This window comes from Brachionichthys hirsutus, unplaced genomic scaffold, assembly GCF_040956055.1.
Source record: "Brachionichthys hirsutus isolate HB-005 unplaced genomic scaffold, CSIRO-AGI_Bhir_v1 contig_441, whole genome shotgun sequence".
NCBI classification, from domain to species: domain Eukaryota; kingdom Metazoa; phylum Chordata; class Actinopteri; order Lophiiformes; family Brachionichthyidae; genus Brachionichthys; species Brachionichthys hirsutus.
Window position 1 is genome coordinate 71,575 of NW_027180559.1, and position 15,481 is coordinate 87,055.

The 15,481-nt window shown below is 45.7% G+C and overlaps 1 protein-coding gene and 1 pseudogene across 1 annotated transcript; one reads left to right on the forward strand and one right to left on the reverse strand.

Annotated features, from left to right (window-relative positions):
• The first annotated feature begins 1,901 nt into the window (after window positions 1-1,901).
• LOC137915955 (5-oxoprolinase-like) lies at window positions 1,902-11,484 on the forward strand. Its single transcript, XM_068759078.1, has 27 exons — window positions 1,902-2,072; window positions 2,304-2,495; window positions 2,881-2,995; window positions 3,476-3,599; window positions 3,749-3,944; window positions 4,034-4,199; window positions 4,334-4,472; window positions 5,358-5,425; window positions 5,667-5,842; window positions 5,981-6,091; window positions 6,213-6,325; window positions 6,424-6,594; window positions 6,903-7,040; window positions 7,268-7,406; window positions 7,510-7,622; window positions 7,914-8,065; window positions 8,170-8,330; window positions 8,413-8,514; window positions 8,593-8,767; window positions 9,163-9,347; window positions 9,437-9,583; window positions 9,680-9,814; window positions 9,918-10,067; window positions 10,211-10,368; window positions 10,470-10,630; window positions 10,715-10,812; window positions 11,136-11,484. The coding sequence occupies exons 1-27, from the start codon at window positions 1,902-1,904 to the stop codon at window positions 11,286-11,288; spliced, it is 3,909 nt and encodes a 1,302-aa protein (XP_068615179.1). The 3' UTR covers window positions 11,289-11,484.
• Window positions 11,485-14,263: 2,779 nt separating this feature from the next.
• Window positions 14,264-15,333, reverse strand: LOC137915954 (forkhead box protein H1 pseudogene; annotated as a pseudogene).
• Between the last annotated feature and the right edge of the window lie 148 nt (window positions 15,334-15,481).

Below are 15,481 nucleotides of genomic sequence, written 5' to 3' on the forward strand. Positions count from 1 at the left end.
AAAACTCCGTTTCCTCCTATCGCTCGCATATCTCTGTCTCCTAGTTCTCTCTGTTGCTGCTCTGCGCGCTCTCTCTCTTTATCTCTCTCACACACTCGCTTGCTCCGGCGGGACACGCCCCAGCTAGACGCGCGCACACACACACACACACACACACAAATCCACACAGACACATCTCACCACATATGAATAAGGAAAAACATCGCAATAAAATAATGATAGGCGTTCGCTTTGGCCTGGCGAGTTCAGTTCACCATTCGTTGTAACGATATCTGGCGCCATCTAGCGTTCAGAATGGGTATAATGTCTAGACCCCGAATATAACACGACCCGACTTTTTCAGCCTAATTTCAATGCAAAAAACATCGTGTTATATTCGGGCCAATACGGTATATCTAGCAAATTCAACTTTCCTATCTGGAGTGATCAATGTGTACAGGTTCACTATGAGTGTGTGAATGAGTGAGCTTTCTGAGCCTTGATACTGACACCTGGTACCAAGGAAACACTTTACCTGCTGAATACCCCAATATGAATTTTTCTGGCCCCTGTCCCAAATTTTTAAAGGCACTGCTGGTGCATCATTCAGCAAAATAAACATATATTTATAAAAAACAACAATGAACTGATGAAAATACTATAGTCCATTCCTACTCCGATGGATTTAACCGAATTTTACACTTAAGATTTTGCCCTTGATTTATTTACTTATTTATTTACTTTTTATTTTTACAACCCGTACATTTTATTTCCACAGTAAGATTATTTCACGGTGTTTCTGAAGTTTTGTCCGTTTCTCCTTGACATATAGCCGGTTAAAAATGAATGAATGAATGAATGTTCTACGTATTTCTGCAGGGACTGTCTGACTATACCGCCACCTAGTGGATAGCCAGAAGACTCCTGTCGAGGAGGCGGGGTTCCAACCATGACGTCATTCCCTTCGAGGTCCTCGACGTGTTTTCTCCGGAGGGAGGCGAGGCTCTGAGTCTGCTGGATTATTTAAACTCTCTCGCTTCACGCAGTCTTTGCAGGTAAATAGCGACGTCGCTGCTTCTTTGTGGATTCACCGTGTGCATTCTGGGTTCGCGTCCAAACCTTGATTTAAGACAGCTCTGGGTCGACTCCACCTTTAGTTTTGCGTCCAATCCACTTTGCGACGACGCAAAGAGTATTTGTTTATAATCTAGTGGAATTCATGCAGAGCTTAAAATATGATCCGTACCATATGTCGGGCGTGTGTTCTGCTCGTTCTGCTCACGGGACTTAATGCGTCTCCGTAAAGGTGAATATAATTTACTTAAACTGGATCATTTGCATATTAAGGTGAACAAAAAAAGAGGTGATGCGTTAAAAAACATCATTTTTTTAAGTTTATGATGGGAAATAATATACATTTATGTTCCAGTAATGGTGGATGGAAGTCCGTTTCCGCCACATGAAAAAAAAACGTCTCTTGCTATAATGACAAGTCATAATTATGACAAGTCATAATTATGACTTGTCATAATTATGAGTTTGTATTTCATAATTATGAGATAGCAAGAGACTTCTTTTTTTTTCCATGTGGCAGAAACGGGCTTCCATAATATGTGCTATTTGTTTGAGGGGAGAAAAACAATTCTACTATAAAAGATGTAAATAGTCAGATTAAAAAAAAAAAATCTGCATGAGGTGTGTTGTTTTTGTGGTCAGAGTTCAAGAAGTCAAATCACACCAAAACTTTGGAGACGTGGAGCTGGGAAGGCAGAAACAGGTGAGTGTGTCGGTCGGAGAGTGGGCATGTCATTGTGATTTAATCTTTGCTGTTTCCTCGGTGCTGAGTGAGAGAGTCGAGTCGAAGTCTCCTCTCTCTGACCTTCCCTCGCTGCACTTTGTTGCAGGTGTCGCAGCACTTCTCTATGGCTGAGTCTCGGGGGAAATTTGACTTTGCCATCGACCGGGGAGGCACCTTCACTGATGTGTTTGCCCGGCTGCCCGATGGTCGGGAGAGAGTCCTTAAGCTTCTGTCCCGGGACCCCCAGAACTACAACGACGCCCCCACAGAGGGGATCCGCAGAATCCTGGAAGAGGTAATGTGATGAGCTTGAAGTGTTGAGACATATTAGGAAATATTATTTAACAATATTACATTTATACATATATTTATAATTCCACATTCAACACAATCTACAAGCATGAGATTCGATAAAAATATGTCTTCAAACCACATCGGACGGAGGATTAAATAAAAAATGAGGATGATTAATGCCACAGTCTCATCTCTATGAAGAGTATTTATATTCATGTGAATTTGTTTGCAGGAATCGGGGCAAGCCTTTCCTCGCGACGAGCCCGTGAACACCGCTCTGATTGGTTGGATTAGGATGGGTACAACCGTGGCAACCAATGCCCTGCTAGAGAGGGAGGGGGAGAGGACTGCTCTGCTGGTCACAAAGGGCTTCAGGGACTTGTTGCACATCGGCACGCAGGCCAGGCCAAAGCTGTTTGACTTGGTTTGTAACGCTTAATAATAATAATAATAATAATGTATACAGAGTCACCAAAAGATAATGTATGCAAACATCAGAAAAGAAACACGTATAAATAGTGCAATACCAAATGTATTATTCAGACATTAATACAAAGTGGTGGCCATTGGCTTCCAGACATTTATGAGTATGGCTACTTCTTGGGTAACGCTAGCGAGGCTTTGGAATTTGTCCCCGGGTCCATTGTGATGCTATAATAGCTGACTTATCTAGACTTGGTGTTATAAACGCGTCACATTATTCTGCTATGAACTGTATCCAACCTCACTGTTAAGTGCTATTCTTACGCAGTAAAAGTAAACGACGCTATATTTGTACTTTTTCCGACATATTTGTTTGCGTGCACAAGGAGGTGGTCGTTCCTGAAGTGCTGTACGAGGAGGTAATAGAGGTGGACGAGCGAGTCGTCCTCAGGCAAGATGGCTGTCAGCTGCCAACCAAAGGTGCTAAACGTATTGTGACGGGTGAGTCACCTTCTGAAAACAACACGGTTTCGTTGTTTCCGTGTAAACGCCGTTTGCAGGAACTTTTTCATGGCCTGTATCCAAAGCAATGCACGCCGCTTTTGAAGAACGGTGGCGATGTCCTGTACTCATGCATTTGTTTTTTACTATTGTGCATGTCCATTCAGTTGCCGGTGTGTCACAGATATGTGAGAAAAAGAAAGAAAAAAAACTTCTCAATGAACAAGTCTGTTTTTAATTTTATTTTGCTCACTTACGATTCATTGTTTCATTTTCCTTCTGGACCCAAACCTTTACCTCCAGATCTCTTCTCTGCAATGAAGCTACTGCTTCTTATGAGATGTGGCCTGGAGATTCTGTCCATAACAGAATCTGACACACACACACACACACACATGGCAAACTGCCTTCAGGTTAAAGCATTGCCTGTGAAATAATCCTGGTAATCTGAGTGTGTTTTGTGTTGTGTGCTTCCTGCAGGCGGTACAGGGGATTCCCTAGAGGTGTGGAAGGAGCTCAATCTGGAGCAAGTGGAAAAAGACCTTCTCGGTGTTCTGTCTCGAGGGATCACCAGTCTGGCTGTCCTTCTGCTCCACTCCTACACGTCAGTACTTGCTTTTTGCAGACGCATATTTACCCAAGATCCTAATCTGGCCATTCTGACATTGCAAAAGAGACTTATGCTTGTTTTCGCAATCCAGATTTACCTTCTCTCGCTGTGTCTTCCCCTCTCTCTCTCTCTCTCTCTCTCAGATGGTCCGATCATGAGAAGGCGGTTGGCGCTGTGGCCCGCCGTTTGGGTTTCGCCCAGGTATCTTTGTCCAGCGAGGTCATGCCCATGGTGCGGGCGGTGCCTCGCGGCTACACCGTCTGTGCCGATGCCTACCTCACGCCCAAAATTCATCACTATTTAAAAGGCTTTACCGCCGGGTTCAAGGACGGCTTGAAGGTGTGCTCATATAAAAAATGCGGGCTCTTCATAGTTATATTCTTTATCGACTCGCGTCATCCCCTCCATCTCTTGCCCGTTGTCTTCAGGACGTGGACGTCCTCTTCATGCAGTCGGACGGCGGCCTGACTCCCATGAAGCGGTTTTGCGGTTCGCGGGCCATTCTATCTGGCCCTGCAGGGGGCGTGGTTGGTTACGCCATCACCTCCTACAGCCAGGTGGAGAACCAACCTGTGATTGGCTTTGATATGGGTGGTGAGTGGGGCGTTGGTGCCTTAAGTCATTACTGAGACTCAAGACTACAGGAAGAACTTCACGATGTTGTTTAGGAGTCACCTGATGCACAATATTGCTAAATGTCTTGTCTTGGTGTCGTGTCCTTTTCCCAGGAACGTCCACGGATGTGAGTCGATACGCTGGCCAGTACGAACACGTGTTTGAGGCCACGACGGCTGGAGTCACCCTGCAGGCACCGCAGCTGGACATCAACACTGTAGCTGCAGGTGGCGGCTCCAGGCTCTTCTTCAGGTCTGTGCATATTGCACGTACGTGTTGGTAAATGATTGTGCACTATAGGATACGCTTGTCTAGAGTACTAATCTATTTGTGAATTAAGTGGTGCGAATTAATGAGCCATGCGTACGTTTGCTCGTGTGCTGCTCCACCTCCCTTTAGAAATCTTTTGTCATGTTGCAACCTTAAAGCATAGCCTCATTCATTTTTTTCTTTTTATTTCTGCCAAGAAAAATGTTGCAGTGCTTGTTCCGCCTGTCCCTAAACAACCCAGCCCAGAACAGCAATATAGATGCCGAGATGTGTAAGGGGAGGAGCTTAAACTTCTGTCCCGGGGGAGTCTCAGATAGTACTATTTCATTAGGATCATTTCTTTATCAATTGATGTTTTTCATAATAACCTCAGACTTGGTGATAAACAAAGTGTTTTCATCATCAGATGAATATTTAACTGCACCAATAATCCTATTTATAGAAAAACATTATAATGCAAAGGTAATAATCAATAGGTATGGGAACTGAAAAGGCTCCTGTTGCTCCTAACGTATGCGCTAATGCATCTAAAGGGAAAAAGTGCAGTATCATCACCGGTATAAACGCTGGTGCATATGTGTGAATCATCTGAACAACGTTGATCCTCTTTTGTTTTGGACTTTTTGGACTACATACTGTAGATCTTGGTCGACTTTCTGTTTAGTTGGTAACAGAAAATGAGTAAAGCAGGCAAATAGTTTCCAAAACTGTGACGTGCGTTCCACCAGTGGTAGAGCTTTTAATGTCACAAACACGGTCCGTCTTTCTTGTCTGCACCCGTTAGTTTGGGTTCATTTTAATTTGACATCCAAATTCAATGGCACCGATTTCTGCTTGTGTGAACTCTTTCCTTTATGCTTCTTTCAGATCAGGGATGTTTGTGGTTGGGCCGGAGTCTGCAGGTGCACATCCTGGACCGACCTGTTACAGAAAAGGTTATACTTTGTTTTGGTTTTTAATCCTTCACCATTACTGCATTAAATTCAGTTTTATGTTACTTCCACTGAATCCATCAACGTGGCTGTCGATTAGATTTTGAAATATACTGACTCGGCTCCTGTCCTTAACTTCAGTCTGTTTCTGTTCTTGAAGTCATACTCGTGTGTCTAGTCTAGTGTCTAGTCCTGACTGTGCAGACTCCTAACAGGGACCTGTGATCCTGTGGCTTTTTCCTAGGAGGCCCTCTGACTGTAACTGATGCTAACTTAGCTCTGGGTCGCCTCCTCCCCTCCTTCTTCCCCAACATCTTTGGGCCGGGCGAGAACGAACCACTTTCCTCAGAAGAAACCATGAAGCATTTCCATGAACTGACGCAGGAGATCAACCTCTTCTTGTCTTCTGATCAGTCACAGGCACTAAAGTTTTCTGTATTTCTAAAGTTTTTTTTGTATTTCATGATAAATCTTTCAGTATTGATTCTAAGGTTCTGTTATTTGGGGTATTTTGTGTGTGTTTGGTGGTGATTTTATTTGCAGGTTGCCACAAACAAGTCGCACAACAACAACAGCAGCATCTCAGCGATGAGCGTTGAGGAGGTTGCTATGGGATTTATTCGTGTTGCTAACGAGGCCATGTGCCGGCCAATCAGAGCTCTTACGCAGGTACTGTGGGTTTTGGATTCTCCGCTCCATCTTGGTGAAATAGTAGCAGAGATTATTAAATGTTCCAAGTATTCTTCCTCCTCACTCCCTCCTCCTCCTCCACCTCCCCATGCCCTCATAGGCTAAGGGTCATGATACATCTCAGCATGTGTTGGCATGCTTTGGGGGAGCGGGAGGACAACATGCCTGTTCTATTGCCCGAGAGCTGGGCATGAAGACGGTTTTCATTCACAAGTATGGGAAAATTATCGATCGGGGGGGGTGGGGGTCATGTTGAGTGTTTGCCCGTCACTCGTATTCATGTATGGCGTGTTTATATCTGTGCGCTGCAGGTACAGCGGTGTGTTGTCGGCGTATGGCTTGGCTCTAGCTGACGTTGTGGAGGAGGTGCAGGAGCCTTGCTCCCTGAAGTACGAGCAGCGCTCGTTCGGGGAGATTGATCAGAGGGTGGAGCAGCTCTCCAAACGCTGCCACGGTACCCTCCGTGCACGCGGATTCACACGGTAACGCTCCATCACCATGAGGAGAAACACTCACTAACTATGACCTGCAAAGTTCAATTGATCAATTATCTAATGACTGATTTAAAAAAAATAAAAGTATTCTAACTTCTTGGATGCAAATACTTTTGGTTTATTACCTCCTCTGTAGCAGTTAACTGAATATCACGCAGCTTTGGGAGAAGTTAATCAACAATTTTCATAGTTCTCTTACATTTCCCAGATCAAAACAAATCAATAATCAGCAGATCAACAGACTACATAGCGACTGCCCGACGCTTATGCCGCCTCGCGGTTCCTGTTTTTTTCAGGGCTCAGCTATCTTCTGAGGTTTTCCTCCACCTGCGCTATCAGGGCACCGACTGTGCTCTCATGGTTAGCGCTGCTGGTTACCCCAGCAACGGCCGGTCCTGTGGATCCGGAGACTTCCGGAGTGCCTTCACCAAGCGGTTAGCGCCTTGTTTACGGCACTAAGTCAGCGGCGGCACATTTTCACCTTCGTATGCCCTCTGTGTGGACTGCATAAGCATACATGCAGTGTGGTTAATGTGCCATTTTCAGCTTAGCACACTTTGAAGCTGGCATTACTTTCACATTTATGACCCTTCAGCTTCTCATACTTGAAACCTCCTGTTTTTTGGGGGGGTTTTTTGGGGGGGGGGGGTCATTCTTTTAGTTATCTGAAGGAGTTTGGATTCACCATCCCAGACAGGCCCATCGTGGTCGATGACATCCGAGTGAGGGGCTGTGGGAGATCTGGTATCAAATCAGTGTATAGCTCAAAGGCAGGACAAAGACGAGCCCAACCTGTCACGGTACACACACACACACACACACACACACATTTTATTTATATATTTAGACTAATATATGAGGTTGTATCTAAATGCCCATTTTCTCTCTGTTCTCCCTCTAAAGAGGACTAAGTGTTACTTTGAGGAGGGCTACCTGGACACCAGTGTGTATCTATGGGAGGAGCTGGCCTGTGGTCACTGCATTCAGGGACCAGCCATCATCATTGACAAAAACAGGCAAGCGCGTCTCCCTCACTGATTGATTTATAGAAATGTGTCGAGTCAGTATCTGCTGAAATGAAGACGGTGAACCCGATTCTTTCTGGATTCATTTGTCGTCTGTCTGCTTTGAATTGTTCGTTTTTATCAGTAATTTAAGCTCATCGACTTAATAACATTGAATATATTTGATATTGATATTTTGTTATTTCAGCATGTTGGAAAGATACTGGATTTTGGTCTCATCTTTTCATCTTGCATTAAAACTTGTCTGTTGTGGCGTGTTTGTCATCCGTTTTCCTCCATCAGCACCATCCTGGTGGAGCCGTGCTGTGAGGCCCGTCTGACAGAAGGCGGCGATGTCTGCTTGACTGTCGGATCTGACCGCCGCTGCCTCCTCGGCACTGAGCTTAACACGGTGCAGCTCTCCATCTTCTCCCACCGCTTCATGAGCATAGCAGGTACACCGGTGGAGGGGGGTCGAAGAGAGAGAGAGAAAGGTTTCCCTGAGGAGGGTAGACGGAGGGTCAGGGAATGTTATCTTTCCGTCTGTCTTCCTCTGCAGAACAGATGGGGAGAGTTCTCCAAAGAACCTCCATCTCCACAAACATCAAGGAACGTCTCGACTTCTCCTGTGCCGTGTTCGGACCAGACGGGGGTTTAGTGTCCAATGCGCCGCACATCCCTGTCCACCTGGGGGCCATGCAGGAGACTGTCCAGTTCCAGGTGAGCGATGTGGACCCCTTAGAGCCCAGAGACTAATGTAGACTCAAAACCCGACTCTGGCAGGATGTTCTTCTCTCTGCAGCTCAAAACTCTGGGGACCAACCTGGAGGACGGCGATGTGATTTTGAGTAACCACCCATGTGCCGGGGGCAGCCACCTCCCAGACCTCACAGTTATCACACCGGTAGGTCAGTCTTGTTTTGACTTTCCTCCATCATCTGTACCTCACTGACATTGATGCCCCCCCCCCCCCCCACCCCAGGTGTTCTGGAAAGGCGTGAGCGCGCCAGTGTTCTTTGTTGCCAGCAGGGGGCACCACGCTGACATTGGAGGTATCACTCCTGGCTCTATGCCCCCTCACTCCACCTCCCTTCAGCAAGAGGGGGCAGTCTTCACCTCCTTCAAACTTGTTACCGGCGGCGTCTTCCAAGAGGAGGGTAAGATGAGAGGAAGAAAGATTAAGAAGAGAGAGAGTAGCGATAGTACAAAGCTACACACAAGATAGAGAGTACAAGTCACGTTAGCGAGGCGTGTTTACTGAACCCAAACATGTACGAATAGATCATCAAACACTTCGTGATCTCTTCCTACGTGACCAAAACACTATTATGAGCTCTTACTTGTCGCTATTTCATGTTTGCGTGGAAACTTATTCATAAAAAATAACTCCAAACTCGACATCTCGTATTAAACTCTTTTTTTTTTTTAGATATATATATCAGAAATAATATTGCGTATTTGTGCACGTTAACGTATCGGTGTAGTTAAGAAGCCGAAGCTACTTTTCTCCTGTTGCTTCCTATCTTGTCTTCTTCCCCTGTCTTCATATCAGCTGTAACTGAAGCTCTGATGGCTCCGGCCCAGTACCCAGACTGCTCTGGGACTCGTAATCTCCATGACAACCTGTCAGACCTGCGGGCTCAGGTGGCAGCCAATCGGCGAGGCAGCTTGCTGGTGGGAGAACTGATTGACAGCTACGGGTTAGCTGTAGTCCAGGCCTACATGGGATACATTCAGGTAACCGTGGCTACAAAATGAAACGCTAACGTGAAAATAAAATAACACCGCCCCCCCCCCCCCCCGCTTCGTTTGTGTTAACGTCTCAGAGCAACGCAGAGCTGGCCGTCAGGGACATGCTCAGAGACTTTGCGCGTCGCAGACGACAGCAGACCGGCTCCTTGGAGGTGGAGTCGGAAGATTTCATGGACGACGGGACACCGATCAGACTGCGGGTTAAGATTAATGAAGAAGAGGTGGGCAGGGAGAAGGTTCTGATACGATACGGCATTGACGAGAAGAATTAGCGTCATTTCTCAGGCTGAATGGTTAATCGAGTGAAATCCCCGCAGGGCAGTGCGGCGTTTGACTTCACGGGAACGGGAACGGAGGTTTGGGGCAACTGTAACGCTCCGCGCGCAATCACCCTCTCTGCCCTCATCTACTGCCTCCGCTGCATGGTGGGGCAGGACATTCCCCTCAACCAGGTAAAGTAAGGTTGTGCTAACTTTGCTAACGTCTCAGAAATTCTTCTTCCTAATTTCACTGAAATAAAACGAAGCTTTTTTATTTCCTTTTTTCAAATTTTAGGGCTGTCTTGCACCAATCAAAGTCATCATACCTCCTGGCTCAATCCTCCAGCCTTCCCAGGATGCAGCTGTGGTCGGAGGAAATGTGCTGACGTCTCAGAGAATCGTTGACGTCATCTTCAGGGCGTTTGAGGTTTGCGCCGCTTCTCAGGTGAGGAAAAACTGGATTTTTATGCAGAGAAATGTTTTACTCTCGACGCCTGCGCTATCGACAATGATAAGATGATGCACAGAGAGACTCAACGTTTGTTTATATAGTTGTCTTTGCTTATTTCTCTTTCTCTTCCAACCCAGGGCTGCATGAACAACATTTCATTCGGTAACAAGACGGTAGGTTACTATGAGACTGTGGCTGGTGGAGCCGGGGCAGGGCCATGTTGGAACGGACGGAGTGGCGTTCACTGTCACATGACCAACACCCGCATCACGGACCCTGAGATTCTGGAGAAGAGGTTGGACCTATATTGGCTTTACAAAAAAGTCTAAATCCCCCCCCCCCCATCTTAAAAAAATAACATCATTTGTATGTCATTGTTGTCCATCTGGCATTTAGATACCCAGTCATTTTAGAGCGCTTCTCTCTACGGCCCGGCTCAGGAGGTGTCGGAAAATACTGCGGCGGAGACGGCGTCATAAGGAAACTGCTGTTTCGGAGCACGGTGCTGCTGTCTGTGCTGACGGAGAGGCGTTCCTCCCGCCCTTATGGCCTTCATGGTAAGCCCCGCCTGCGTTTTTTGGGGGTTTTTTTTTGTTTTTTTTACTCGCTTATTTGTGCCCTCTCCTCTTTGTGCTGGTCAGGAGGTGAAGATGGCGCAGCTGGGCTGAACCAGCTTCACAGGGCAGACGGCCGGATCCTCAACCTGGGAGGCAAAACCAGCATCAGCCTTCATCCTGGGGTAAAAATACTAACAGGAAAAATGAGTTGAATATTATGTTGCGTGAATATATTATATAGTAACGTGTTATGTATCACAAAGTGATTCTGTCCTCAAAGGACTGCAACCGAACATTTAAAAATGAATTCAGATATGAAACCGTAATATACTAGACTACTTTTTAGATGACTTTTTAATAACTGTCCAATATCATGTTGGAATGAAGCACATGAAATACATTTTTTATATCGGCCTATATATATTTTATAGTTTGGATGAAGTAACTTAAACATCAACCCATTATGAGCTGAATTCACTCCCAGACTCTGCGTCTCCTCCTCCAGGACATGTTTTGCCTTTACTCCCCCGGAGGAGGGGGATACGGGAGAGAGGAGGATGCAGACAGGAGACCTCAGGCCAAACGCAGGCGCTTGAATGAGACCTTTCCTGAGAGAGGCAGCCTCTTTGAATACCGAATGGCCCAAGAGGGAGTGTGAAGAGGAATAAGAAAGGGGTGGAAAGTTTCCCAACAAGTTAGAACAGGTGGAAAAAAGATATTTGTCTGTCTGTTAGCAAGATAACATAACATAACATAAAGTTCTGGATGGATCTGGACAGAATTTTCAGGAAATGTTGCCAGGAATAGCCGATTCCATTTTGGTGACGATCCAGAAGAAATTCTGGATTCTGGATCATTCTTACATTTTTGTTAACATTCCAGTCAATGGAGCTTCAAAATTTGTTCCTCTATATCTCGGTTGATTATTAACTGATGTTTATGGAAGTTAACAGTCATGTAGGGTGGGGGCCTCTATCTCACCACCGAATATCATCTGGATCGGATCCAGGATGATGTTAGGAAAAAATATTACATTTTAACATTGAAAACTCCATTTATGGATTCAAAAAACAGTTAAAAGTACACCTCAACTCCAATTCACTTTAACTTTTCATGGTTGGTGTATAAAGATACCAGGAGCAATCTAGAACCTTTTAGTGACGATCCAGATCACCACGTGGACGGTGTAGATCCAATTAGGAGGGGAATGAGCTGCTTGGTGGAGGTCTGCGCTCGGAGTGCTTTTCTAGATTCAAATGAAGTCCGACCGTGAAACTAAAAGGCAACTTTGTGAAGCAGCTGTTAATCTGTTTTTAACTGAAACAGCTACTTATCTTGCTCCACATTATTCTGATTAAACAGCTAATAAACATTTTCCAACAATGAGACTTTTTTTAAGTTCTTTGGTCAAGTTTGACTTCAACATTGATTTTGTTCTATCAAATAATAATATTGCCATCGTTATGTAAATAAAGAGGAGCTTTTGAAATGATTTCAAAAGCTTGTGAATGAGAAAGAGGATCTTTTCAAATTCTTGAAATAATTTGGTGAATGAAGCAGAAGAGGCTTTTCAAATCATTTAAATGAAGAAGAGGAGCTGTTCAACTCATTTAAATTACAACTGCCTCCAAAAGCAACATGCATACTGCTCGTGGGTTATTTTTCGGTGTAAAACACACATCCCAGACCCAGCGTGATTAGTCATGAATGTAAATTCACAGGTTTTGTTTGAGGGAAGGCGGGGGGCAGGTCGCTGTTTAAGCGTTGCCCCCTCCTCCCATCTTCTGGATCAGGGCGGTGAGGGAGTGCAGGCATGCATAGGCAGCTGATAAAGAGATAGCGACCACAGCAATGGAAGCAGCAGGAGGCTGACGGCTGCCGGATTGATGTAAATCATCTGGCTCTGAATGGCTTTTTATACAGACAGCCCCGTGGGATCAAAGATTCCTGTGGTAAAAAGAATCATTCATACCAGCAGGACTTGAGAATCTGCACTGCCCTCGCTGCCTGTTGGTGTAATCCGTTGCCGGTAATCAAGTTCTCTGGGCTGAGAATGGGGGAGAAACCCTCCTCGACTAACTCCAATGCTTTGGAAGACAAAGCTAATTCAACAACGGAAAAGCGTTCAGACAATATTCCTTTGGTACTACTAGAGCAGAACGCTGCTGGGTAGGACTTTGAGACGAAGGAGTGGCTACTGATGAAAATGTAGTACAAATGTTGTCCAATCAGCTGCCAAATAGACAAACACGAAGCTTCTGTTCAAATATACCAGCATTCACAAACGGATCTAGTCGGCATGATAATGGTACTTTTACATGCAGCTATACCGGTACTTTGAAGTAGCAGGAAGTATTTGGCCCCATTTATTTTTTTCTATGCATTTACATTTCACCACATCTCAGAAGAAAATAATATTTTTTGTGTATTATGACACGGCAACACTTATAATTTTCAAAATTAGTCAAGGTAAGAAACAACAAAATGCTGTTTGAGCTCTTCCCTTAATGTAACTGAATTTACCAAGCAGCGTGTGGAGAATTAAAAAGAGCAATCTGACCGAGGAGCATGCTGCAGCTGAATAATGACATAAGGTTGTAAAGAAGAAACAACACAAGCGGAAGAGTTTCACTTTTCTTGTCGTATACAAACCAAAACAGGTGAAATATACTGCACAGTCCCCGCCGAGGGAAACCTTTTGATACGTAAACGTCTGAGCGGCTTTCACGTCAGCTCAGTCATGTACAAAAAAAAAAAAAGAAAAAAAGAATTGTAACAAAACATTCATCCGTCAAGGTAGTTAAACATTTAAGCGATTTCCTTTCAAAGAATATCGTAGCATCAAAACAGGGCAAACATCCCAGTGTGTCAAAAACCTGAGGTAGATACTGGAGCTTGATCAGCATTGGCTTCTTGGAGACGGGCAGCATTTGCATAGACAGAACAACATTTACCCCCAAAGAGCAAATATCATCTCAGAAAAGCTAAAAGCACTCATTGTTGCATTGCTATGTGGCTGGCTAGCTGCACACAATACTTTTAGATATCAACTCTTCCAGGGAAATTGCTCACCCTGCATATTGCACTAAATCAACACAAATGGCCAATACTTGTTAAAACAGAACAAATATATATCACCAAGATTTTTTTTTGTTTAACTTGATTTTCTCTTTACATTCCAGCTCAAATTATTCATCAGGCACAACGAGTAGGCAACCAATCTAGAATCTATCTAGAAAAGCGTAAATCAGTGCAGACACAATTGGCAGCGCAGAGAGTCTGAATTAAAAATCACTGAACGACTCAGATTCAAACTTTTGTTTGGTTGGATTGAAGCTTTGGGTTAAGTCGCCCCCCCCCCGATGAAGTAAAACTGCACCCAAGATGAAAACAATGCATTTGCTTTTTTTAAATCTTGATCAAAGATAATGACAACACTGAAAACATGAATGCATAACCCGGTCCGTCAGCACCGTTGTTCATATTAAACATCAGCTGAAGGCAGAATTTGCAGCAGAATTCTATTTTCTCAGTGGAGTCTCGATTAATGAACTCCTTACCCTTCTTTATAAGACGCTGCATTTATGTCCGTCAGTCGGGCTTGACGTGTAAAGGAGAAGCGATCTGAATAAATCAGTACTGGGGGTACCTGTTCAGCGCGTGCCCATTCTGCAGCGTGTACGGACCGGGTTGTTGACGATGTGGGTGAGAGTTCTGATTGGCTGGACCCAATACGTCAAACACACTCTTATTGGGTGGCACAGATTGCAACATGTTGTCCAAATCCATGATGAGGGGAGGGGCTTGGACAGAAACATGTCCGCTGGGGAGGATGGGCCAATAGGCATGGCCTAAGAAGTGGCCGGGTGCAATTGGGGGGCTACCGTAGCCATAAAGGGGAATTCTGCCATGCAGCGGCATTAAAGGGCCGCCGCTGAATCGCATGCTGGGCGGGGCCACCGCATTGGGGGGTGCGTATTTTGCATAGGAGGTGGGGAGCTCCCACGGAGGAGCAACGGTCTCTCGCCTGGCCGATTTGTGCAGCGGTGGTCTGTATTCCTCATAAGCGTCTGAACCGGCTTCGCCGTTGAGGGGAACGCGCTTGTTAGGCAGGGACATCCCTTTCAATTCTTCATCAGAGGAAGACGAGGAGGAGGTAGAGGCCGGGCTAGCGGAGCTGGCCGAGAAGCTGTGAGCAGAGGAGGTATAGCAAGGCCGCGGATGCTGCGAGGGCCGAGGGTGCTCCATCTTGCCCCAGCAGTCCCTGGTCGGCACGTTAACGTCCTCGGGGGCACTGGGGGGCCGCAGGCTGTGGAGGAGGGAATCAATAGCGAAGGAGGAGTCCAGCTTGGGTCGGAACAGATCCTCCTGCGACGGAGAGGGGTGTCTGGGCTGCACAGGAGGGAAGGCCGTGCAAGGAGCCGAGGGTTGCTCCGATTCCAGCCTGCGTCCCTGCATGATGTACGGGGCCAGATCCTGGGCGAAGATGGTCTCGTCCTGGCGCGACACGGCCGTGTTTTGCCTCTTGAGAAGTTCCAGAGGCACACAGCTCAGCTCACGGTCCAGAAGTTGCCTTTGCCCTGAGGCTTACCTGGGTCCTTCAGCACCTGTAAAGCGTAGGGGACGATTGACAGTGAGACGAGGACTGGGCAGGACAACCTCGTCAGACGGGACAGGCCTAGTTTCACATCAAAATGGTGCATGAATGGTTTCATTTTAAAACTAGTTTCAAGGTTGCATCGAACCCCTTAAGTGCGTTCTTCTAGGGATAGCTCCACGTAAACTTCTTTCCACTGACATTACTCGAGAAAAAGTAGGAATCTGGCCGTGAAAACAATCGGAACAGTCTCA

Coding starts and splice junctions, on each gene's coding strand:
- LOC137915955 (XM_068759078.1), top strand. CDS start 1,902: ATGGCTGAGTCTCGGGGGAAATTTGACTTTGCCATCGACCGGGGAGGC. Junction 6,326..6,423: donor AAGACGGTTTTCATTCACAA/GTATGGGAAAAT, acceptor TGTGCGCTGCAG/GTACAGCGGTGTGTTGTCGG. Junction 8,768..9,162: donor CGGCGTCTTCCAAGAGGAGG/GTAAGATGAGAG, acceptor TCTTCATATCAG/CTGTAACTGAAGCTCTGATG.